General features: G+C 36.6%; 1 protein-coding gene across 2 annotated transcripts in view; it reads left to right on the forward strand.

Annotated features, from left to right (window-relative positions):
* The window catches only part of Nbeal1 (neurobeachin like 1), a 143,755-nt gene extending 123,853 nt beyond the window's left edge, over positions 1-19,902 (forward strand). The window contains exons 49-56 of one of the 2 annotated variants that reach the window (XM_060368445.1): positions 854-963; positions 1,634-1,806; positions 2,955-3,049; positions 7,770-7,886; positions 8,272-8,433; positions 9,152-9,300; positions 10,628-10,763; positions 12,545-19,902. In XM_060368445.1, the coding sequence (XP_060224428.1) occupies positions 854-963; positions 1,634-1,806; positions 2,955-3,049; positions 7,770-7,886; positions 8,272-8,433; positions 9,152-9,300; positions 10,628-10,763; positions 12,545-12,646 (1,044 nt within the window). In that variant the 3' untranslated portion in view covers positions 12,647-19,902. Of the gene's footprint in view, positions 1-853; positions 964-1,621; positions 1,807-2,954; positions 3,050-7,769; positions 7,887-8,271; positions 8,434-9,151; positions 9,301-10,627; positions 10,764-12,544 lie in introns of both variants that reach the window. The other variant, XM_060368446.1, reaches the window with a different exon arrangement.
* Positions 19,903-26,963: the final 7,061 nt, after the last annotated feature.

Genomic DNA, 26,963 nt, shown 5'->3' on the forward strand with positions numbered 1-26,963 from the left:
ACCACAATAACAATACTCAAAACTAATACTGATTTTATTAAGGTTATACACCTAGGGAATTTCAGTGAATATTTTACATGAATTTATATTTAATCTACCCAACAGCCATGTGAAATAGGAATTATTATTTACCTTTTAACAGATAAGAAATTAAATCTCAGAAAGACCATGCACCAATCATAGAGCTAGTGAGTAAGGATCTGAGACTTTGGCACATGAACTAAAACTGGGTTTGTCTTATTCTAATTTTGTAACTTAAGCATGATTGAATTATGCTGTAGCACAGTAGTAAATAGTAGAGAGGGCAGAATTAGATTTCTTTTTATGGTATGTGTCGTGCTTGATTAGAAAAGAATAATAGAAATAAATATAATAGTACTGATTATAGTTTTTACCTTTAAGATTCTGTAGTTTTCAACCTCAAAATCCACATAATTTTAAGTTTCCTAAATCTGTGGATGGCTAGCCTGTTGTTCTATAATTGAAGGAGTGACAAGCCTTTCACTTTTAAAATCAAGAATGGACTAAGACTGTCACTTCAGGGACATTGTAACAGTTCGTCAACTCTACTGATTTGTTCTAGATTATGTTTGTGGCATGCTTTTTGTGGTAAAAGTTAACCTTATTAACAGTAATGGTAATAACCTGAGAAATTAGAAGGAAAAGAACTTGTTAAAGAAGACAACTTTTCTTATAATAAGCTGTAAATAGGTTTTTCCACTTGATTTATTTAAGATTTGGTTTCATGTATCTTACAGTATTCCCTGAATAATAGATGTTAAACTCTGTGAGCATCTGGTTACTTTTAGTCACATTCTTTAATCTTTTATTTGAATTTTCATATATTTTTCAGGTAACAGTAAGCATGAATTATGTCATTGGAACCCATGGATGGCTACCATATGACAGAAATATTTCGAACTACTTCACATTTATTAAGGATCAAACTGTGACCAACCCCAAGTAAGTAACTGAACACTTAAAGCAGAACAACTCATGAATTTTGTGTTTGTTTGCTTGTTGTTGCTATTGTTGTTGTTTTTGAGACAGGGTTTCTCTATGTAGCCTTGGCTGTCCTGGACTCACTTTGTAGGCAAGGCTGCCCTCAAAGTCACAGAGCTTTGCCTCCTGGGTGCTGGGACAGCTTCTGCCTCCTGGGTGCTGGGATTACAGACATGTGCCACCACTGACCAGTGATTCCTGTTATTTTTACAGTAATACTTTGAGACACCAATTTTTATTTCTTTCTCATTTTCTATCTCCTCTGTTTTCAAGTTATACCTCAACAATGTTTGATATTCAACATTAACTAATTTCTCTTTTAACAAAATGGAATAAAATATTGCTTTAGGGGTGGTAAATTATCATATTATTCTTCACTGCTTGCAAATAATCTTTATTTGGGTTTTTGTTTGTTTGTTTTTGTTTCTTTCTTCTCAGACAAGATGTCACTGTGTAGCCCTGGCTGGCGTGGAATTCATGCTAGAGAGCAGACTGGCCTCAAACTGTCCTCTATCTGTCTCCTTAGTGCTAAGATTAGCAGTGAGCTCTCACCTCATCTGAGAGATACTTTATAGTTGGTAATAGTCTCAGTGATCTCTTAAGGCAAAGTAAAATTCAGTTGTGTTTACAGAGCTCAGCGCACTGTGAATGGTCCTTTTGCCCCAGGGCTGGAAATCACATCCAAACTGTTTGTAGTGTCACATGATGCGAAGTTGCTCTTCAGTGCCGGGCACTGGGATAATAGTATCCAAGTGATGTCACTTACCAAAGGAAAGATTGTCTCACATAACATCCGACATATAGGTAAGAATTAACTTTCCCCCAAAACTTGTATAAAAGTGACACATACTCCTTTTAAGAATATTTATTGTATGGGGGGTACATTCAAGCACCATATAAATTAAATAAAATTTCATATTACATTAGATTGTATTACAGATATAATGATTTTGTAGCCACATAATAAAATTTGTCATCATTATATAAGACATATTAACAGTAAAGCATGAAAGATAAAATTGTTGACTATATATTAACCTGGTATACCTTAGTATTTCAGGTCTCGGTTTAAGAATAAAGGTTTTTTGGGTTTTTTTCAATAACCCTGTTAGATGAGGGTGGCAGAATCTGCTGCTGACTCTTCACTGGTGATTGCCAAGTATTCCTTAGTGCAGCTGATTTCAGAGCCTTTCTGCAAAATTGATTTTTATATTACGAGTTTGTAACATAGTATGTACTGTCTTTCTTATTTATTCAGTTATGGTGTGTGTATGAATGTTTTGCCTGCATGTTTCTCTGTGCACTACATGTATGCAGTCAGTGACTGCTGAGGCTAGAAGAGGTCACCAGATCCCCTGGGTCTGGAGTTACAGGTTATTGTGAGCTTCCATGTAGGTGGTTGGAATCAAATCTTGGTCTTCTGGAAGAGACTCCCATAAAATCATAACTGCTGAACCATCTGTCCAGACCCTGTACTGGTTTTCTTTTTTTTTTTTTGTACTGGTTTTCTTAAGGATACATTCCATTAGATAGTCATTTTCAGTGGGAGGAAAATGTGATAGGGTGAGAGCGCGGAAAAATAGCAGCATTACTTACGAATCCCTCCTCAGTGTCATGTCTCACCCCAGAATGAATGGTCTCCGTGACAGCTCTTAGATGACTGGCCTGGGATGACCTCTGTTACTCGCCTCATGTGTTTTGGTTACATTTGTTTTGTATGGGGTGCACACGTGTGTGCCAGGAGGTTAGAGGACTGCTTGCAGAACTCAGGCCTCTGCGCCATGTGTGCACAAAGGGATTAAGTGCAGATCACCAGTCTTGGCAAATTCCTTTACTTGCTGAGCCATCCTGCCAGCACTGGCTTAGTAATAATTTGAACAGTTACTGGAATTACTCTTAAAGTTCTGTTCTGTCAAAACATATCCATTTTATTTTATTCTTTCTTCAAACAGATATTGTGACTTGCTTAGCTACAGATTACTGTGGATTATACTTGATTTCTGGTTCCAGGGACACTACATGTATGATATGGCAAATAACACAACAGGTAATAATCACAAAGTTTATGTTCTTGGACTGGGGTAATGAGTATTTCTCTGGCAGTAAATGACATTTTGAACATTTTTGTATTCTGTTTTTTGAGTTCTGCCCTGTCTTAAACACCACTCTAGATTTTTTTGCTTGATTCATGGCTTTGTTCTCTAGTAGTTACCAAAAATTACTCCTTGCCAGCTTCTCTAGAAAAATATTAAGTTGGCATAATAACATTCCCTCTTGTCCTCTCTGGTGGAACTGTAGAAATGACAGATGTCCAGATGTTCTTCCTCATTTTTGTAGTCTTACCATGATACTGGTTTAGACAGTTTTTTTTTTTTAATATAATAGTTTCTAAGTTTTCTATCGTGCTAACAGGCTGTCTCCCATCCCAGTTTCTCCTCTGCTTCTTACTTTGTATGTTACAGTATTGGTAGTTTAGATGTTTTATAAGGCTTCATCTGTGGCTCAGTAGGAAGCAAGTATTGTATATCCATCAATCTTTTAAAGTCTCTTTCAAAATTTTGTGGTTGCCTAAGCATGGTGAATGATCACAAACACAAGGCCTAAGTAAGCTTTTTTATTTTATTTTACTTTTGAGATTGTAATTTAAGCACACCTATTCTCCTTTCCCTTTCCTCCTTTCAAACCCTTCCGTATATCCCTTCTCACTCTCCTTCAAACTTCATGGCCTTTTGTTTTATTAGTCATTATTGTATGTGTGTATGTATTTAGATACATACATATTCCTAAATATAACCTGTTGAGTCCATATACTACTACTTGTATGCATGTTTTAAGAATCGACTGTTGGATGCTGGATTGGTGTGGACTTCCCTGGGAAGGACCACCTCTCTCAGCTTTCCTCAGTTGCCTGTTGTTTTTTGTGTAGGATCCCATCCAATTTGTCCATTGTTACTGTCCTTGTTCAGTTCACATTTGGACAGGTGAGCTGGTGAGACTCACCTGGGTATAGCTGGGTATAGCTTCTGATGTTACTAAAAGACACAATCTCACAGCAAACTACCCGATCCTATGGCTCTTACACTTTCAGTGTCCCATCTTTTGCACTGATTACTGAGACTTAGGCATGGAAGTTGTTTTATAGATGTTTTTGTTGAGGTTGGGCTCCACAACTCTATATTTTGATTGCTTGTAGATTTTTGCAGTGGTCTACATCTGTTACAAAGAAAAAAATTCCTTGAGAAGGGGCAAGACTATACTTGTCTGTGGGTATAAGAAATAAGTTTATAGATTATTGTTAGGGATTGTGCTGGTTTAGTGAATTGGTGGTAGATTCTCCTCTAATAACCATGATAAAGCCTGGGCTTTGTAGTCACTTCAAGGCCAGTCTGATGTACATAGCAAGACTCTGGCTCAAAAATAACACATAACAAAAACTTGTCTCAAAAAAAGAAAACAAAAAGCAAAAAAGAAAAAGAAACATTAAAAAAGAAATTTTGTCACATTAACATTAATTTCCTATGTTGGCATTTTTTAGTTTTTATTTTTTTATGTTAATTACAGTTTATTCACTTTGTATCCCAGCTGTAGCCCCCTCCCTCATCCCCTCCTAACCCTGCCCTCCCTTATCTCCTCCCATGCCCCTCCCCCAGTCCACTGATAGGGGAGGTCCTCCTCCCCTTCCATCTGACCCTAGCCTATCAGGTCTCATCAGGACTGGCTGCATTGTCTTCTTCTTTGGCCTGGTAAGGCTGCTCAGTATTGGCATTTTTATAATTATTTCTACATAGAAATAGAAAATACCCCCTCATTATTTGTCTCATACCCTTTTAATATCTTTAGATAACCCTTTAATCACTTTATTTCCATTTGTGTACTATACTATGCTACATTTATTTCTGAGTGTCATATTTTTACTCCTATTTTGATATTTGTAGAAGAATTTTCTTTCTGTTGTTGATTTTGAGACAAGGTTTCTTCTCTGTGTAGATTCACTTTGTAGACTAGGCTGGCCTTGAACTCAGAGATTTGTCTACCTCTGCTTCCCCAGTGCAGGGATTAAGGGTGTGCACCACCACATCTGGCTGAATTTTCATTTCTTGCTGATTTTTACTACTTTGAAGAAAGGTTTTACAGTGATTGATTGATGTATGGTTATTTTATCTTCACTAACTTAAACCCGTAGGTATTGACATTTTTAGATTTTCTGACTCTTAAGTTGACTTTGTCATCATGTGATCTAGAAGTGATGGTGACTTTCCATATTTTCTAATATATTATGTGCTTATATTACATTATTAGCTAATGCAGTGAAATAAAAACACGTTAGTCAGCATCCTGTCTTACGTTTGATTTTGATTGAAAATGTCTTCACAATTTTGCCTTTTGATGTAGTGTTTGCTGTCAGTTTTCATCAATATTATATTTTATATTCAGTTATTTCTCTTTTGCTTATTGGTAACTTAATTTTAATGAAATTTGAAACTTATTTGAAGTTGCAAATATAAAACATTGTTTCTTTGTCTTAACATCCTCAATATGTGTCCCCTTTTAACATCTTTATTTTTCTTACCTATTTAAATATTGGAAATACTTCCTATCCACTGAGCACTTTCATGTGGGTCTTCCAAGAGCAAAGGCTTTCTTTTTAAATTTATTTATTATTTATTTACTATGTGTGGGTGTTGCACATAGGCCATGGTGCATGTGTGGAGGTCAGAAGATAACTTTTGGGGGGTCACTTCTCTTCTTCCACCATAGGTGGTTCTAGGGACCAGACTTAGGGCATCAGGCTTGGTGGCCACTGCCTTTACCCACTAGTTCATCTTGACAGCCCCGCCACTGTGTGACTGGTGGAATGAGAATGTTTAACATTTGCACAGTGCTCTTAATCTGATTTACACTTTGTTCTCCTTTTGTCAGTATTACCACAATTGTCCTCTATGCAGTTACTTTTAGTGTTTCCTTTTCTTTTTCTAAATGCAGCTAATCTAGAAATTTCTTAGGTTTGAATTGCATTGAAGTCCTATAATAAATTAACATTATTCATTTTTGTTATTACAACATTTTACTCTTTTGGTTTTTTTTTTGTTTTTTGTTTTTTGTTTCTTTTTTGCTAGTACTATAGTTTTATTTTCTCTCATTTTTAAAAACAAGGCCTCACTTTTTTTTGTATCCTTAAATAAGAGGTAATTTTTGTTTTGTCATTAACATGTTTGATATATGGATATACAACCTTTATTAAATGAATTTAAGAAATGTTTTCTTTTACTTGAATTGTAAAAATTTTCATTTACTTGAATTGCTTGATGCAGGAATGACCTGATTTCTAAACATTAAATAAAATGAAGTGTGTAGGGAATTCACATATGTCCCAGGGAATAGAGTTTACGGGGGAATTTTATTCATGTAATATAAACACAGAGGGTCTATACAGACTTGTCGAGAATGAATATGAGTAAAACAATATGACACACAGCTGCCAATGAAGTAAATATGCACAGAGACATTTTCTAGAGAATGTGCATATTCTAGAGACATTTTCTTGAGCAAATTTGCCTTCTTAGCTGCAGTGTCAGCCCGTGTGGAAGCTGAGGCAGGACAGTCACATGTTCACAGCTTGCCTGGCTGCAGAGTGATGGTTTACAGCAACCTGAGGAACTTAGCAACACTTCTCTTCAACACTTCTGTTTCAAAAATTATTTTTTCAGAGGCTGGGTATATAGCTCAGTAGTAGAGCATCTGCCTTGCATGCATGATGTCCTCTAAATGGTTAAAGCACTGTCATTGATGCTGCACTCTTACATTTCCAGCAAGGGGTTTGCTGGGAATCAGTGGACAGCCAGGCTAGGTGAAAACAGCTCCAGATTCAGTGAGAGTAAGGGCAAGGGCAACAGGGCAGGCTACAGTGCATGCATACATACACAGTTAAAAAGTAATGTAGCTATGAAAATTAAAGGCAGGGGCTAGAGATGCAGTTCAGTGATTCACAGTTAGTGCTGCTTTTCTAGAGGACCCACATTTGATTCCCAGTGCTTACATCAGACTTCTCACACCTGCCTGTAACTCTAGCTCTAGGAAATCTAAGGCTATCCTAGGCCTCGTTTGGAGTGACCTCCAAAGGCACTCACACAAGAGGCATAGATTCACACAGACACACACACACACATATATATATATAAATAAAATAATAAAAATTAAATTTAAAAAATAAAGGCAAATGAGAATATAATTGAGGTTCTGAAAGTGCAGACTATAGATCCTACAGTCTAGGAAGTATTCAGATATATAAAATATTTATTAGAATTTAAGGAAAAATAAATTTATAGATTAAAAGAGCAAACAACTTGGAACAATTAGTCTAAGAAGTCAGCATTGATATTCAGTTTAAGTTTTGGGGTTCAAAAGACAGAATAAGTGTCAGGACCTTCCCTATCAGTGGACTTGGAAAGAGGCAGGAGGAGATGAGGGAGGGAGGGTGGGATATGGGAGAAAATGAGGGAGCGTTCTACAGCTGGGATACAAAGTAAATAAACTGTAATTAATATTAAAAATAAAAATTTAATTAAAAAATTCAAGTATCAACAAGACTCAGTGTGAATTAACTCAGAGGTTATAACTACTTATTATATTACTTTGTTAAGAGAAAGTTTGAAAACAGTATAAACTTTGTTACAAAAACCAAACACCCAGCAGGAGCCTTGGGAGTGGAGGGAAGAAACAGCAAGCAAACATTCATATTTGCTTTTTTTTTTTTTTTTTAATTTTAGGGAGGCACTCCTGTGGGCTTAGCATCTAAACCTTTTCAGATTCTTTACGGACACACGGATGAGATACTGAGTGTGGGCCTCAGCACTGAGCTCGACATGGCAGTGTCAGGGTCAAGGGTAAGAGTCCACCTTTAAGAAGTATGCTTTTTCTATAAATTGAGTAACAGTGTTTATAGTTGAAAAGTCTTCTGTAGAGAAATGGGAGAAATTTTTAATATTTATTTTCAGTGTTGTTGAAGTAGAGTAATACAGAAGGAATAAACTTGAAAGAGGCAGTGTTACAGTTAGGGATCTTACTGGCCTCACTAGGTGAGGAAGACAGCACTCTATAAGATAAAGTACTACTTGAAGTTTCAAGATTAGCCTTTTTCTTAAAGCGTATATGTCCTTGATGGAATACTTATTCCCTCAGTTTCTTACCCATATTTCTTTATCCAGACACTTTGCCCTATCGTTTTTGTTCTTGTTTTGTGTTTCATTCTCCATTTTCCCCTATGTGTAGGATGGCACTGTGATTGTACACACAATTCAGAAAGGCCAGTACATGAGAACTTTACGACCGCCTTCTGAGAGCTCCCTGTTTCTGACCATTCCCAGTTTGGCTGTATCTTGGGAAGGACACATAGTCGTCTATTCCAGCTTGGAAGAGAAGTCCACCATCAAGGTACACAGCCCTGCTCTGCAGTAGGTGTAGACAATCAGTAATGTTTCTTTCCTCCCTGCAGGACAGGGGCAGCCTGAGGAAGGAGAGGCTTTTTTCTTATGGTTCAGTTACTCATTTCTCACCATTAGATAACTTCTGTCACAGTCTTGTCACATTTATGTTTTATCTCAGAGATTTCTGTTATCTCTTTATACATGATCAAAGGTAATTTCTTAGAGCTAAGGCTATAACTCAGTTGGAAGACTGCTTGCCTTGCAAGCTTGAGGCCCTAGGTTAAATCTTCAACCCCACAGACAAAGTAATTTTTGCTTATGAGGGATGTCATGAACTTTTAAGTAGCAGTGAAAGTCAGCCTAAGTTCTTTTGTGGGTAAGACAGTGTAGACATAAACTTGAACTTTATGTAGTCATTTCCTTTCAGTAATAAAGAGGAGCATCTTTTATAGGGATGTGAAATCTTTTTGAGGAGCATCTTTTATAGGGATGTGAAATCTTTTTGAGGAGCGTCTTTTTTGGACTGGAGAATATTTTAACTCATTTATCTCTTATTTGTTTCTGAAGCAATATGACTTGAAGGCAGTCTAATATTGTCATATTTTTTCTTTAAATACAACCATCTTTTTATTCAACATATCTTACTAATTATATTATAGTTTTATCTGACAATATAAAAACTCAGCTTTTATTCAAGATCTTTAAAGTTTCCTAATTCCTTATAGGATAAGAACATGTTACATGTGTTTTCTATAAACGGAAAGTATCTGGGGTCTCAAGTGCTGAATGAGCAGATATCAGACATGTGCATAATTGGAGAGCACATTATCACTGGCAGCTTACAAGGGTTCCTGTCTATAAGAGGGCTCCACAGGTAAGTATTTAAAGTGGTAAAACCATGGGCTACGTCTGAGCAGGGGTTCTAGGTTATATCCATGAATGGTCCTTGGTTGGAGAATCACTCTTAAGGAAAAAAAACCCTGTGCCCAGTATTTTTTTTTTTTTTTTTTTCTATCCTTGTGGAGCTCCTGTCCCCTCCAGGTCTTTCATTTCCCCCTTCTTTCATAAGATTCCCTGCACTCTGCCCAAAGTTTGGCTATGAGTCTCAGCATCTGCTTTGATACCCTGCTGGGTAGAGTCTTTCAGAGGCCCTCTGTCGCAGGCTCCTGTCCTGTTACCTCTTTTCTCCCTCTTTCGACGTCTGTCCTGTTTGCCTTTCTGAGTGAGGATTGATCATCTTACCCAGGGTCCTCCTCCTTGCTTAGCTTCTTTGGTGTACAGATTTTAATATGATTATCCAATATTATATGTCTAATATTCACTTATAAGTGAGTATATTTGTGTCTTTCTGCTTCTGGATGGTCTTTTCTAGATCCCACCATTTGCCTTCAAATTTCATGATTTCCTCGTTTTTAATTGCTGAGTAGTATTCCAGTGTGTAAATGTACCACAATTTCGGTATCCATTCATCCACTGAGGGACACATACGTTGTTTCCAGATTCTGGCTATTACAAATAAAGCTGCTACATTGTTGAGCAAATGTCCTTGTATAGTTGAGCATATTTTTGTGATATGCCTAGGAGTGATATAGCTGGATCTTGAGGTAGCGCTATTACTAATTGAGAACGTGCGAGATTGATTCCAAAGTGGTTGTACAAGTTTACACTCCCACCAGCAGTGGGGGAGGGTTCCCCTTTCTCCACATCCTCTCCAGCATGTGTTGTCACTTGAGTTTTTGATCTTAGCCATTCTGATGGGTGTAAGTGAAATCTCGTTTTGAGTTGCATTTCCCTGATGACTAAGGGTGGTGAGCATTTCTTTAAGTGTTTCTCTGCATTTGATATTCCTCTTGTTGAGAATTCTCTGTTTAGCTCTGTTCCCCATTTTTTAAATTGGATTACTTGATTTGTTGCTGTTTACCTTCTTGAGTTCTTTACCTATTCTGGATATTAGCACTCCGTCAGATAAAGTATTGGTGAAGATCCTTTCCCAGTCTGTAGTCTGTTCTGATAACAGTGTCCTTCGCTTTCCAGAAGCTCTTCAGTTTCATGAGGTCCCATTTATTGATTATTGATCTTAGAGCCTGTGCTGTTGGTGTTTTGTTCAAGAAGAACTAGATAATCAATTTACCTTCCATGTATAAACCTCTATTCATCCATCATGTATGTTTGTAACTTTGTTTGGTTTTTATCTCTTCTAGTTTGAATCTCAACGTCACTCCATTAGCCATGCGATTACCTATCCACTGTGTTTCTGTCACCAAAGAATACAGCCACATTCTTGTCGGCTTAGAAGATGGGAAATTGATTGTAGTGGGTGTTGGCAAGCCAGCCGAGGTAAAGCCCAGCATCACAGATTCCCCCTTATTATTGTGTGTTTGTTTGCTCCTTCATTCTAGCTGATTCAGTAGTCTTTATTATGGATAAACTAAAGCATAAATTTGACTTTTCAAAAAGAGCCAAAGTATAAGTTGTTAATCAGTAGTGTTTATTTTATGATATAATTGAAAGCATGCTTGTGGATTGGTCTGTGTATCACTGTGTCAATAAGAAAATTATTTTACTCCAGATCATACTCAAGAGGTCTATGTGAATTTGAGAGGCATAAAAGCCCTTATAAAAAATAAAATGTAGTTTACATCAGTAATCTTAACAAATACCAAGCATGACTATATAAAGTCATCATTTTTTAAAATTTGGACCTACAAATATTCCATATCCGTGAGTTTACTATAATGATAAATTTACTTGCTAATAGTCTTTTATAGATTTAACACATTTGTTCCTCAGAAAACCTAACAGCTATGTTCTGGTAACTTAGTTGTTGTATCTTTTTTGATACATTCTTAGCTTTTTCTGAGAAACATAATATGGCATCACAGCTATTTTTTTTGAGAGAAGAAATTGAATGTGGTAGTGCTTACTTATCATCCCAGTGCTTGGGAGGCAGAGGCAGGAGAATCACCACAATTTAGGGGCTAGACTGACTGGTCTACATAGTAAGTTCTAGGCATGCTAGGGCTATATAGCAAGATTTATTCTAAAAGCATCTACAGAGAAAGGCTGCAAAGATGACTGCAGGTCAGAGCATTGCTGCTCTTGCAGGATGCAGGGTTCAGTTTGTAGCACTCACACAAAACCTCACAGCCGTGTAACTCCAGTTCTGAGGGAGCCCATACCTCTCTGACCTTCACAGGACATACATGTACAACCAAAGCACTCATGTACATAAAATAAACCCCCCAAAAGAGAGAGTTAACCCATTTTAAATGTTTCCATTCAACATTGAGTTTCTAGGTAGTTTCCTGCCTCATGCCCCCCATCCTCTGTGAAAAATTACATAAAACTTGTGCTCACACTTTGCTCTTTGAGTACACACTTGTAATCCTTGATGGTTGGGAGCCAAAGACAGAAGAATCACAAGTTGAAGGTCTGCCTGTCCTACAGAGTGAGTTCAAGGCCAGGCCAAGCAACTTGGGAGGCTGTCTCAAAAATGAAAGTACAAAGATGGCAAAGGATCAGCCAGGCGATTACAGGTGGTGCAAGCCTGTAATCCCAGCACTCAGGGAGGCAGAGGCAGGTCGATCTCTGAGTTCAAGACCAGCCTGGTCTACAAAGCGAGTCCAGGACAACCAAGGCTACATAAGAGAAACGCTGTCTCAAAAAACAAAAACAAACAAACAAAAACCATGGCAAAGATAGCTCAGTGCTAGAGTATTTGCCTAACAGAAAGAGGCCTTGAGGACTGGAAAGCTGGCTCAGAGGCTGAGACCACTGGTTACTCTTTCAAAGGTCCTGAGTTCAACTCCAGCAACCACATGGTGGCTCACAACTGCCTGTAATGAGATCTGGTACCTTCTTTTGGCATGCAGGCAAAATACTGTATACAAAATGAATAAATAAACAAATCTTTTAAAAAAATGCGACCTTGAGTTCAGTCTCTAGTACTGCAATGAAGAAGTGGCTTTAGTTAATCGTCAGGAATCTTTTCAACATGTTAGTGACTTTACTACCAACACCTGTTCTGCCCGTTACAAATCGGTATCTTATATAATGATTTTATATGTCCTTGTTTTCTTTAACATCTGTTCTTCATTTCTCTGGATTACCTCAAACAGATGCGATCGGGGCAACTTTCTCGAAAATTGTGGGGATCTAGCAAACGGCTCAGCCAGATCTCAGCTGGAGAAACTGAATATAATACTCAGGATTTCAAGTGACTGTTGCTCCCATTCTGTGATGGACAGCTGAGCTGTATTCATTGCCTTGTCACTTTAGCTGCATCTCTCCACTCTCTGAAGAGAGGATTACCACAGTCACTGTGGCATTTGCCTCTAACCAATGTTTGAGAGGCTGAGGCAGGTGGCTTAAGTTCAAGGCCAGCTTGGGCTATGTAGCAAGGCCTTGTCTCAAATTAAAAAAAAAAAAAAAAAGGATTAAAATTAAAGTTGTAGGTTTTATTAAGTCCATCTTTAAAGTTTTGTCACAATGAGTCTAGTTTTATTAAGTGCTAAAATTGAGTTGAGAAAATATATTTGATTCAATTTAGTAACCTATTCCCAAATCATTAAATCCATTTTTTAAAAAACAAACTTCTAATATAATATATTTAGGTTGAAATCCCTTAATCTAAGCAGCAACTTTTAAGCTATTTCTAATAAAGTAGTATAGATCATGGAGAGTTGAGAGATGTGGCTTTTCATGTGTTCTTTAGATAATCATTTTTCTGTTTACTGACCATTACATTGAAAACAACTTACTCATGAACCTCCTATGTAGAGGTAATAACCTTTAGGCATTTGTGTATAACTGAAGTTTCAGAAGTTGCAGATCTGCATAATTGGATTAAATGCAAATATTGAAATAGTATAGTGGTTCATTTCCTACCCTTACTATTTAAATAATATATCACTAATAAAAAAGTAGTTAATTCCATTATTATCTTTAAGTAACAAAAGTTGAAAAGGAAAAAGAAAAGCTAGAGATAAGTTTCACAAGTGTACTTCATTAATAGTATATTTAAGCAAAAATGCTAATGTGGCTTTGGCTAGCCCGTCTTTGGAGTAGCATTTGCAGCACAATTTACATCTGTGAAATTCAAAATTTTGTTAATTTCTCTTTGTTAAACAAAAACTGTGTGAATTCTTTATGTATTTGAGCATTTTTAGTCTGATGATTATGAGTTGCCCTAAAAGGTCATGATTGATGGAAAAATACTGCATAATTCACAGTAGTCGTGTGGACACACAGTGTTGTAAAAATCCTTTTATTGCTCATTATATACAACTGTTACGGGAAAGCTAATTTCATTAGAGTTTGTTAAATACTACATTATACTTAAAATTTTAAGTAAAAAGGCTGATTGATTAATTTGGAATTCAAAGTGATTGTTATTTGTTTTTGTAAATTACTTTTGAGTTAGGTCAGAGAAGTTTTGCAACTAGCAATATTGGTAATTTAAGATTCTACCGGCTTGGGAAGATTTATGAGTCTCTGAAGTTGTACAGAAATTTACATGTTTAGTCCATTTTCAGGAAAAAACTATTGCATGGTTTTCTTAAAATGATCGATGGGCAACAACAAATGACTTTCCTGTGGTAGCCTTTAAAAATTATATATAAATATTTGTTTTGGTCATCATAGATTTCCTTATGCCTAATTGTCTTTTCAGTTGAATCTCGAAGAACTTTTGATTTTCCATTTTCTCTCTCTGCTGTTGACCACAGTATTCAGTGCCTTTTTCTTTATAAGTTGATACTTTTTTTTTTTAATTTAAGGTAAAAGATTGTTTAGAGAAATGTTTCAATATTTTGATTTGTTGTGGGTCACGGTTATTAAAACACTGCAAAATCAGTTTCTATTTAATCTGTTAAAACTGTCTAATTCAGGAAAAAGTAGCTGTAGATATTTAGCTGTAGATATTTATTTAGATAAATAACATTAAAATCAGCTGATACAAAAGAAGATTTTGTGTAACTGTAAAGACTTCCTTTTTAAAGACTTCAGGTATTTATTGGAAGTCTTACTAGTAAGTAGAGATGATTTTGTTATTTGAAACATTTCTTCTTTTTGGTTCCTCTCCCCAACTCTCCAGGTGCTACAGCCATGATGGTGTCGAGGCTATCTATTTACCCTAAAATTGATTGGGTTTTCTCTATTTGAAAAATACTGATCTGGGAATAGGGATATCAGTCCATAGTAGAAGGCTTGCCTCATTGTTCCAGATCCTGGGTTTACTCCTTAGCATGGGTGAAGGAGATAAGTAGAGGGAAAGAGAGACAGACTGACTGACTCTAAATCAAGACTTAGTAAGAGGTGTTTTGGTTTTTGTTTGTTTTGTTTTGGGGTGTTTTTTTTTTTTTGGCAGTTTATGTAGTTTTTTTTGTAATCATAAATACTGGATTTAGGAATTATTGTATTTACTTAAGAACTACAAAAACTTTGATAATCAGAGGGGTAAAGTCCTTTTGGTGTTTTACTTTTAGTGGGAAACTGAACAAGCAGTTTCTTTCATAACCTAAATTAGCAGCATTGTTCAGTTTCATCAAAGTCTGACCCTAATGCTAGATGTTAAAAGGAGAACTGTTTCTGATATTTGTTATTTTTCTCTAAAAAGTATAAATCATAAATGTGGGCTTTGGAAAATACTAACAGTATTCTTAAAAAATGAACTTTTGTATTTATTAAAATAGGCACATAGAGTGGAACTATTTCCTTAGTAACATACTTTTCATGTAAGCAGTAGAGCCTTGAAATTAAAAATCACTAGATAATATCACTGGGAAGGTAGACTTTTATAGATTGGAGTGTAGATGTTATCCATAGAAATTTTAATAATGTGTAGTGGAAATTATTAGAATGAATTGATAACTGGATATTAATGAGTATAAAATTTCAACTTGGGTGCTGTGTCAGTTCATTTTTTTAGAATTTTTCATCTGCTTTTATTTCTTGATAGTGGTGATCATGAGTATAAAAATCTCAGCATCCTGGTAATGAGGTATATACTAAGATAATGTTCTTTTGGAGAGGGAAGTTAGTAGAAGTTGTTGGTGGTGGTTTGTGTGTGAGTTTGTGTGTGTGTGTTTGTACGTACATTTATATAATTGCTATGTACACTCAGAGAATAGAACAGCCATATATATCAGTACCCTGTCATTACTTAAGAGTTAATGACATAAGAACATAAAATTAAAGAAGAAAAGAAGGAACAAATCAAAACATGTAAGTAAGGGAACTATGAGAATAAAATTGACATTAAGTCTTTCTAGCCAGTGTCGCCTCTGAAGGAAGTTTCTATTAATTTCTTTTAAGTCACAGCGCATCCTTTTGTAGGTGAAAAATGTCTGCATATTTATAAGCCTGACTTTTTTTTCTTGTAGATAGGTCAGATTATTTTTCAAAGACCTTAAACTGAGATGTTTCATTCTTCTTTTGTTGTTGTTGCTGCTGCTGGTGGTGTTGCATGCTTCTTCATGAATAAGTATGCCCACAGAATTAGGTCTTGGATTTGAGGATTGACTCTTAATCTTAGCTTCTTTGTATTTCTTTTGAAATAGGCTAAGACAATTAAATTGAGCACTATTTTGTTTTTGTTTAATGATGATAGAGGCAAGGCATTTGCCTGTAGGTATAACTTATTTTACTAAAGATATCTCTAAGGAAAGATTTTAGTCAAATTTTGAAAGATTAGTTCCTTTAAAATACTTCTGTTTATAAAATGAATAGCATCATCTTTGCCTCCTTTCTGATAAAAACATGTGTGTACTTGGACTATACTGAATATAAGCAAGGTATTAAGTGCCTAATGCTGTGTATCTGGGATGTGAGTGTGTAAAATTGTTAGTGTTTTTGAGTGGTATGTACAAAATGAAATGTATTATTTTTACTAGAAAAATCTGTTGCTTTCATCCAGAGCTATGCCCTGATATAAGTGTTGTGTCTCTAATAGAAAACTATTCTGAGAACTCTTTAACATCTTTACCATTGGCAGCAAATATTTATTTCACTACATTTTCTTATTTTTGTGTGTGTGTCATGTACTTAGCTTTGATTTGTTTCATAGGCCCATACGGACATCTGAAATATTGTTTTGTTGAATTTTCTCATGGTGATTTTCCTGATGACATTAGACAACAATACAATGTTATCACTCTTGAATATTATTTACAGTACGGACCATAGCCATACTTACCTAATTTAAATGTAGCATTTTCTATGCTAGTGGTTATCCCCAACTCTAGCCAATGCCTTTATTATCTTTGATTCACATGGACAGAACTACTGTGTTTCCTTTTCATTATTGAAAAGTTCATTTATCTTATCTTTAGACTTCTTGTATTTGGAAATCATAATTAACATTTACCTCTAACAAAAGTATGTCTGTCTGCTAATATAAGTTCCTAATAAGTAGCAGTCAGTATTTTCCACACTTACAAAGTTTAAATTTTTTTTCCAGTATTTGGTATTGAATTTAGGGCCTCATGCATGTTACACAAGAATAAAAAGCATTAGTAAGCAGCGCCAAAAGAAAAACAATCGGGATATTATAGCACTGGAGTTATAATGAATAGGGTTCTCCCATTATAAAAGCATTGGTAATTTTCCTAAGTATTTCTGGTGATGCCTGATGATGTATGCCTCTGTATGGAAATTCTTTGATTTTTTTCATGGGTTTTAGAGCCTGAGAGATTTAGGCTGTGTTAGGAATGTATTTCAGTGATGGTACACTTACATGTAAGCCCTAGGTTTGGGATTTGGGTAGCATTTTCCCTCAAACACTGGGGACAGAGTATAGGCCTCACACACAGGAGGGGTTCTACCACTGAACTCTACATCCTCAGTTTAGATAATGGTTCTTAATTTGAGATCCAATTAGTCTGTAGGAATTAATAAATGTGCTATGCCTAGGTACTACTTGGGACTTTCAGTGATTTAATCATTCACAGTTCTCAAAAATTATAAATATATATGTACATATAAAATACATGTAAACGAACATGTGCTTAAATTGTAGTTATATTTTTATTTGTTGAAAACCATATGACCATCTTAGAATATATAATTTATATCTCTTCCTTGCCTGCCTTTTTGCTACCATGAATTATAGACTATAACAATTATGTAGTTTATTTATTACAGAAACCTTATATAAAAAGGGCCACATTATGAACTTCGGGTGTTTTGTCTTTTTTTTTGGCAATCATATTTATTCATTTATTCATCAGATGTGTTTTCTTAGTATCTTTATTGATACTCACCATACAGGAGTGGTTTCTAAACACACTACAAGATTTGGACACATAAAGATAATTCTTTAGTGTTAAATGAAAAGATAGAAATTCAGTGGCGTATACTTTTCCCTATGAAGAAAGAAAGATTAAAGTCACTGACTCAGTATTTTTTCTCTTTTCTGTGACACAGTTTTCATGTTACCTTGAATATGCATATGTGTGCATATATTAGCATAACAGTAGCTAAATTTCATCATTTAAAAAATTAGACAACTGGTACATTCACTTGTTTCCTATTGGGAGACTGAGATGGAAGGATCACTTGGACCCAGAAGTTCAGGAACAGCCTGGACAGTAGTCAAGCTCCATCTCAAAGATAAGTAAGTCATTTTAATTAATGTTTCAAAGTAGACAAGTGCTGCTGCTGTGTGTTTCCATTTATAATGGCTTTCTATTAATTTACGTTCATTCATAACTATTTTTGAATAGTTAACAGTGTTTCACTGCTGTACAATGCTATTGTAAAGGTAGCAATGTAACAAGAGACTAAGCAGTTCAGATTTAGGTGAGATTGAAAGTTTTACTATTAAAGTACAAACTATTTTTAAAAGAAGTCTTATTCCAGTTAAGATTTTATTTAAGTAATATATTTCTATTTACCTTATCTTAAAGTGACATGCTCTCTGATAGTGTAGTCCAGTTGAGAACTAGGCCTTAATGTTCCTTTTTATTTTTTTCTCGTTTTTGTTTTTGAGACATATTCTCACCCTAGACTTGACTGCCTGGAACTACCTGTGTAAACTAGGCTGGTCTCCAACTCAGAAGTCTATCTGCCTCTGTCTCCCAAGTGCTGAGATTTTCAAGAATATACATAATTATTTTGTTCGTCAGAAGTAATTCTGGCAGGAAGATATCAGTAGTTAAATTTAACTGAAAGTAGTTTAAATTCTTACTAGAGAATTTAAATTCTTACTAGAGAATTGGAACTAGAGAAACTTTTTTTGAAGTTTGAATTTTCTGTTAGATAATCCCTAGTAACTTAGGTAGTTCCTATACTCCTTCCAAAATTATGGGGTGTTACAGTGGCTCTTACTGCTGAAGACCTTTTATATTTTGAAGTGTTTTTTTTTTTTTTTATTCTGCCTTTTCCTTCCAAAGACTGTGCCTGATAGACATCATCACAAACGTGTTCCATGCAGCTACTGCTATTACAGTCAGCTTCACACTGGACAACTCGTGAGGAAACGTGGCTCTTTGCCAAGTTCTTCTGCAGGGTGAACTTCCCTTTCCTCATCAGTTTGCCTTTTGTACATGTGGAGGAAAAAATATAGCCAAAAGTGATGAGATTTCTGGATAGCCATTTTCTATCAAATTCATTGCTAAAACAAGACAGAAAATTAACAAGCATTTGATTAATTTGACCATTTTTCTGGGACTCAAATTAATTAGCGTTTTAGTTTTAGCAGGGTGATGGTCTCTTGAACACAGGAATATACACCTAAGGTCAGAACTTTGGTTAGCTGAAAATTCAAAATGGCGTATTCATAAAGCAGCTGAGTGTGGTAACACCTGTAATCCCAACACTCACAGCCTATTGCAAGAGATTGTCCCAAGTTTTTAGGCTACCTGGACTACAGAATGAAGTCTGTTTACCTGTGTGTCTCTGTTTCTCTCTCTCTCTTTCCTTCCCTCCCTCTTCCCCTCAACAACTTAGAAATTGTGCTGCTAGTTACTATTTAAGGAGTTGTGTGTTTATCTTAAAATATCCTCTTTCATTTGTTCCACGGGAATTGATTGAAAAAAATAGTAATAACCCTTTTTATGTTGAATTATTGACTGTGCAAACTGTGATTCATTGAGTATTTATATGCAAAAAGGGGGGCTCAAAGTTGAGCAAGTTTTAGACCTTAAGGTTGTAAATAACTAATTAGCATTCTGGTAACAAAATTACTGTTTGGTGCAATTGATTCTTTCTGTTTTCATTCTTCTGAACTTAAGTATATGAGATGTATTTTGTTTTGTCACAGAAATATTTTTAAGAACTTCACTGAATGTATATGGGTTAATGTTTGATTGTTTCTGTATAGTATGATCAAAAATAGTTGAAAATTTTGCACTTTGTTAGTCCCTTGGAAATTTATATTCTAATGTTTTTTAAGAATGTACATTTATTTTGTTCATAATAAATTAGCTTTGTATATGACAATGGGTTTGAATCAAATAAAAAGATAACATTAATTTCATTATTTGGTTTGTAGTTCTGTTTATTTTGATTGACTAGAATTTGCTCTGCCTAAATTCTTTGAGTAGGCAAAGAATTGAATGCAGTTTTTAGTAAATAGAAAACCAAACATCATTTGTTTCTCAGATGAGAATCTCCCATGACCTGTATAAGGTGAGTATTAACATTATTTCATCAGGCTCATTCATAAAGAGACTTTAATTTTAAATCATCTCAAAAACATTGTTCCAGTTTTTTTCTCAATAAGTGATCATCTTAAATTTTCATGTCCTCGTAAGTAGATAATACATTCAGTTTTTTAAATTTTGTTTTTATAATCAAAATATTTTTTGCATAAGCTTTTAAATTTTTATCCATCTAACAGTATAGTCCTAGGCTTTCAGCCTGGTCGACAGGTACCCTACTGTTGAGCTGCACTCCCGGCCTGTGTGCATCAGTTTTGTGCCTGCTAACTGGTTCTTTCTGCTTAAGGTAATGTGACAAAACAAATGCCTATCCAGCTTCTTGCTGGTGTTTTGTCTCTGGATCCAGACCCACTATAAAAATGGACAGTAACTTCACTTCTGTGAGCTGCTCACAATACTTCATTTTAGGGAAGGATTTTCATTAGAATTAGAAATTTTCTGCACTAAATTCATTAAGATTTCTAGATCAATTGGCAGTTAAAGCTAGGTCAGCAACAGGACTAGTTAAAAATCATGTCAGGCTTCAGATGTTTCTTAAATGATAATAAAGTTTGTGTTTTCTTGTCATTTAATATCACATCATGCAATTGATGAGACTCTTAAATCTTTTGAATTTTGGTACAGTGATGCAGGTCTGTAAGCCACTTGAGAGTCTAAGGTGGGAGGATCAAAGTTCAAGGCCTGTGTGGGCTACAGAGAGCGTTCCAGGAAAATTGGGACAACATAATACCATGTCTCCAAAATGAAAGTCTGATACAGACCAAAAGAGTAGAAAGGGGCTGGGAACATAGTTTGTTGTCAAGCACTTGGCTGTTTGTGTGAGCACATCTCTGGTACCATGGAAGGAAAGCCTTTCGAGTTCCTAGATTTTATTCATGTACTTGGATCATTTTGACAAATAGCCTGTGAAACTTTACCTAATGGTCATTTAGTGTAGTTTTCAAAGGTATGTTTAATTATAACTGCAGGCACTATTGTCAGGAATGTCTATAGAGAATCTATTAATTTCACCTTCTAGTAATAGAGATTTTTTAAATTAAGAAATCTTATTCAACCCACTTATATTTAATAAATAAAATTTGAATTTAAAAAGATACAGGAGGAATTTAGGGATACCAAAAGTTTTACAGTTATACAAGACTAGCAACATTTTTATACATACAGTATATATATTTATATATTTTAAATGGATGGTACCATCCTTAAACTAGGGTAAGATAAGCCCATACCCTGGGTCTCATGCTTGAGGTATGCCCAGATATCCCAAATCAGAAGAAATCACTTACTAAAGACAGCAGGCCTCTGTCATTTAATGCTTTGTAATCAGGGTTTCTATACCAAGATTAACTTCTATTTTCCTAACTATTAATCGTCATGGTCCAGGTAAATAGTTCTCCATGTTTCATGTTCTGTATATTTTACATAAAATGTGGCTTCACTTAAATGTCATAAAGGCTTGTATATCATATTCTGCTGAGGTTGGGAGAGGATTTGAGTAAATAGTTTTGCAAAATCTTTGCTAGCAGGACAAATATAACAACTTAATGAGATATTATTTCCAGGTAGAGTTAAGCTTTCATTTTTCTTCTCAAAGTTAGAGTTGGTGAACTGAATACTCAAGAATTAGTGTGGGCATACTGATAATCCCAGCACTTGGGAGGCAAAAGCAGGTAGATTTCTTCACAGTTCAAAACCAGCATAGTCTACATAGCAAGTTCCGGAACAGCCATAGCTGCTTAATAAGAAAGACCCTGTCTCAGACACACCATGCACACAAATAAACGAGAGAATTAGTTCGGTAATGACTGTTAGAAGTAGAGGCTTAGAACTCTTTAAAACATTGAATGACTCAAAGGAAGTGGTAAGTGGAGACATAATATGTAATGTGGCACTGATTGTTATGTGACTATATGGATGTAGACCCTTCTTGATGAGCTAATAACTCAGGCCTGGTGGCACTGAAATCCAAGTTCCTGAGAGGCTGAGACCAGGGGATTGTGAGGCCCTTCTGAGGAGAGTCTACGGATTCAAGGCCAGCATGAGCAGAGTAAAGACATCATCTCAGAATGGAAAGCTGCCTGAGCTAGAATCCATTGTTGAAAGAGCTTGTGTAACATACACAGGGGCCTGGGTGTGAGCCCAGTATTGGAGACGGAAAGAAATGGTGCAGAAATAAATGAAAGGGCTGTCTTCAGTAACACTTACCCTTCAAAAACATGATAGTCCTTAATCGACAGAGCCGTGGGAAAGAATGTACAAAGAACTCTATGCCCTCACAGCGTGGGTAGCTGTTAGTGCATATTGAACCCAGGCTTCAGCTCAGAGTCAGTTTTAAGTGCTGAAGCTAATAAATGATTCCACAAATGCTGACTGAGACCTTCTAAGTTTAGCTTTTTACCAGCATTCATGTTTTTGTTTCCTTAAAAATATATCATTATGAGCTGGAGAGATGGCTCAGATATTAAGAGCACTGTCTGCTCTTCCTAGCACCCACATGGCAGCTCACAACTGTCTGCACTGCCAATTCCAAGGCATCTGTCACCCTCACACTAACGCACATATACATATATATACATATATATGAGTCTATTTTATAATAGACTCAGTTTTCATGCATGCTTCCCAGTTTCCCTCTGTCACACTTTAGCAAGGCCCCACTGTTGCTGAGTTGTGTAAACCACTTCTGTGTAGGTCCAGGCTTTGTGGTAGAACATTTTAAAGAGTAATATAAACAAATGTCTTCACTTTTTATTGTAGTTGTCTGCTGCCAATAGAACAAAGCTGTTGTTGCCCTTTTACCCTAGGATGCCACTGTTACTGAGGTATTTCCTCTAAGTGGAATTGACCACTCTCCCCATTGTGGATTTAATCCTCTTTATTGGTCTTCAGCTAAAGAATGAGACTTGAGTACAATGGTATCTCTTCTGATGTAATTGACCCAAGTGATATTTCAGAAGGACATTTTTGTTTTTCCCTAGGAAGAGATTCGGAGGGTCTTGAGTGTTAGGTTTCTTTTACTTTGTGTTTTCACTTTTCTTCTCTGATAGAATACATGAGAAAATAATGTAGATTGGAAGGGTTGTTTGGGCTTATATTTCAGAGGTTTCAGGCAGTGCTCATTTGACTGCACTCTGTGGGCCCTTACATGGTGAGATAGAGTGTGGCAGGCAGTGTGTGTTAGAGCAAAGCTGGTCCTCTGGCGGTGGCCAGGAAGCGGCGACAAGGAAGGATGACACACCTTCTTCAAAGGCTCATCCCCCAGTGAACAACCTTTAACTAGGACATACCTTCCACAGTTTCCCCTTCTCCCACTGGCCCATTCATTGACAAGTCAATCAGTGCACTAATGCTATGATCAGAGTCCTCACGAATCAATGTTTTTTCAATAAGCTGGCAACCAAGCCTTGATATGGGTGTTGTAGACATTTTCTATGCAAGCCCTAACACTGACCTTAGAGTTACATTCCTTTTCAAATAGTGTCTTTGTAAGTTGGAGCTAGGCAGAGGGTCGCAATTTTTTCTTTTAAGGATTTGTGTATTTGTGTGTGTGTGCACACGAGTGCTCGTGAGCAAGCTCATGGAGGCCAGAAGAGTATTACACTTCTCAGAGCTTTGATCATAGACAGTTGTGAATCCCAAAGGATTGCAACTTTTGAGATCAGCTTAAACTACATAGCAAAACCTTGTCTCATACACCCACAATGCAAAAAGTAAGGAGTGTCATAAGTTGGAGTAAGACATTAAGAGGTGGTGTGTTTCAGTGTCATTGTGTCTAGCTGTATGATTAGTTTTTGTGATCTGATACTCAGCCATACATATAGCCACACAAGTTAAAGGATCTGAGGGCACCAGGGAAGCCTGGCTCTTCTCCAGTGCTTTATATGGGGAGTTTAAGACCTAAAACTTAAGGTTACCTTTTTGTTTTATTTTTATTTTATTTTTGGTTTTTGAGAGAGGGTTTACCTGTATAGTTCCGGCTGTCCTGGAACTCACTCTATAGATCAGGCTGGCCTTGTAGATCTGCCTCTGCCTGCCTCTGCCTCCTGAGAGTTAGGTGTGTGCCACCAACACCCAGTTTCAGGTTACTTTTTGAGATTTTTAGTTCATGTGTATGAATGTTTGCCTGAGTATGTCTGTGTACCAAACGCACGTAGTAGCTGTGGAGGTCAGAAGAGGGTATTGGGTCCTGTGGGGCTAGAGGTACAGGTGGTTGTGAACTGCTATGTGGGCACTGGAAATTAAACCCATGTCTTCTGGAACAGCAACCAGTGCCCTTAACATTCATTGAGCTTTCTCTCCAGCCCCTTTCCTAAGTTTCTTAATGCAATCAGAAATGTCTACCTACCCCACAATCTTTTATGGTGTCATTGACAGTACCTAACCACCAGCAATAGGCCAGTGATGGTGATGGTTTGAATAATCTACACGATACAGGCTAAGGCAAGGATATCCTCAGGCAGTCATTAAATGTATTTTTAACCTATAATTCTCTTTTGACAAAATGATTTTGGGAGCCTCCCCTTGAGTAATCCAGAGCCCATTAATGTTGAGTCTACATGGTTCAAAAGGCTAATGATGAAATTATAGACAGAGATGTGAATGGTTAAGGGAGTGAGGGATGGTGAAATGCGCAGAGTGGTAGCAGGGCAAGCCATTGTCCTTCCTGAAGGCCAAGGAAAGAGTGTTACTGTTAGAGGGTGAGAAGGTCACAGCAGAAGCCCTGTACCTCAGAAGTTGCTGCTGTAGTGAGATCCAACAAATACTGCACAGAGTTGAAGCAGAGGGGCACGCTCACTTTCTCTCTTGACTGCAGCTTTCTTAAAAAAAAAAGAAGAAAAAATGTTTTTGAGACAGGGTCTCACTATGTAGACCAGGCTGGACTTGAACCCAAAGAGAACTGCCTGTCTCTGCCCCAAGTGCTGGCATTAAAAGCATGTGCCACCGTGCCCAGCTAGCCTCTTGCTTTCTACTTGTGGAAGTCAAAGGGAAATCAGTTCATAGACAGCCTTGCCAGAAGGAATGAACTTCAGTGGTCACAGGGTAGTGCTGAGAAAGAATAGGGAACTGGGGCCTGGAGAGATGGCTCAGTGGTTGGGAGTGCTGTCTGCTCCTCCAAAGGACCTGGGTTCAATTCTGGCACCCACATGGCAGCTCACAACTGTCTATGATACCAGTTCCAGGGGATCTCCCACCTTCACGCTAATGCATATAAAATTAAATTATTTAAAAAAAAAAGAATAGGGAACAACCAATAAATGTTTTCCAATTTCAGAAAAATGGAATTTCAATGAAATATAAAGTAATAGAACACTAAAAATAATGTACAATCAGTTAACAAAGTTACAATTTTGTGCTTTGGGGCTTATATCCCAAAAAGATTGCAAAAAGAAAAAAATAACCAAATAATGTTGTTTCTGTAACAATACCCTGTCTTTTTTTTTTTTTTTTTTTTTTTTTTTTAAGGTTTCTCTGGGCTCCTAATCATAGTAACCAATAAACAGGGTGACTGTTACTGAATCCTGGCTCATTTCAACAGTAACTAACATTGGTGGAGCTGGGGAGGTAAGGCAGTAAGCACAGTGCTTGCCCTGGAAGTGTGTGTAGTGTAGCTGGGATCCGCAGCACCATGTAAGTGCCAGGTAAGTGTGGCAGTGGGCCTGTAACCCCAGCCCAAGGGGTTGCAGAGACAAAGGGACTGGAGGAAACTGGCTAGCTAGACTAGCCCAATAGTGAACTCTGGATTCAGTTGAGAGCACCTACCTCAATGGATCTGGTGGAGAGACTGAGGAAAGCTCCTAATGTCAACCTCAGGTTCTCACACATGCACACACACACATGTACACAAACACATATGCACATACACATAAACGTGTACTCATAAACAGACATGCAAAAACGACTCATTTAATCATAAATATAAATCCAATATTAATTTTTATTTTTGTTTTGACTTTTGTTTTTGTGTGTCAGGATCTCACAGTAGTCTGAAGTGGCCTAGAACTCACTATATATCCAAGGCTGGCTTCCCCCATGGTAATCCTACTGCCTCAGCCAGTATTGCGGATGTGAACCATTGTTGCTTTATAATATACTTATGTATAATATTTATGTAATTCTGTACTTCAGGTCATTGAGTTAATAATAAAATTTAATAAAAGAATTATAGTAATTTTAAATATTCTGAATTTCAAAATATTTAAGTACTTAAATATTTTTTTCGTATTTAATTTTTTGTTGTTTTGTTTTGTTTTTTGAGACAGGGTTTCTCTGTGTAGCCCTGGCTCTCCTGGAACTCACTCTGTAGGTCAGGCTGGCCTCAAGAGATCAGCATGCCTCTGCCTCCCAAGTGCTGGGATTAAAGCCACCACCGCCAGGCTAATATTTAAATTTTTAAAAGGAGTGTTGCAGGGTATCTGATCCCACTGTGAAACCCCAAGATTGTAAACTGTAAAAAACCTGTTTCTAATTGTGGTATGGTTCAGTCTTTGATCCTAGAACTTTCTGTTTACTGTAAACAAGAACTTGTGGTGTGGCTCAGCCCTAGCACACACCTTTAATCCAGGAGCTTTCTATTTATTGTAAACTCATGGTTATGGTGTGGCTCAGCCATAGGACACCTTTAAAAATCCAAGAGCTTTCTGTAAAAGGGATTAAATAAAGTTAGCCCTAGGTCAAGAGGAGGAGCAAACAGCTGACAGGGGTTAAAAAAGGTAGGAGGGACATTGAGTGGAAGAATATTTAAGACAGTATAGAGAAGGAGTTTCTTTCCTTCTGGGACATCAGCTGAGAAGGAAGGTCAGCTGGGTGCTTTCTCTGACTCTCTAAGCCATCAGGCTCTCAACACTACAGCTGGCTCCTGAGTCTTCATTGGTAAAAT

Source organism: Meriones unguiculatus, chromosome 15 (assembly GCF_030254825.1).
Source record: "Meriones unguiculatus strain TT.TT164.6M chromosome 15, Bangor_MerUng_6.1, whole genome shotgun sequence".
In the NCBI taxonomy this organism is placed as follows: domain Eukaryota; kingdom Metazoa; phylum Chordata; class Mammalia; order Rodentia; family Muridae; genus Meriones; species Meriones unguiculatus.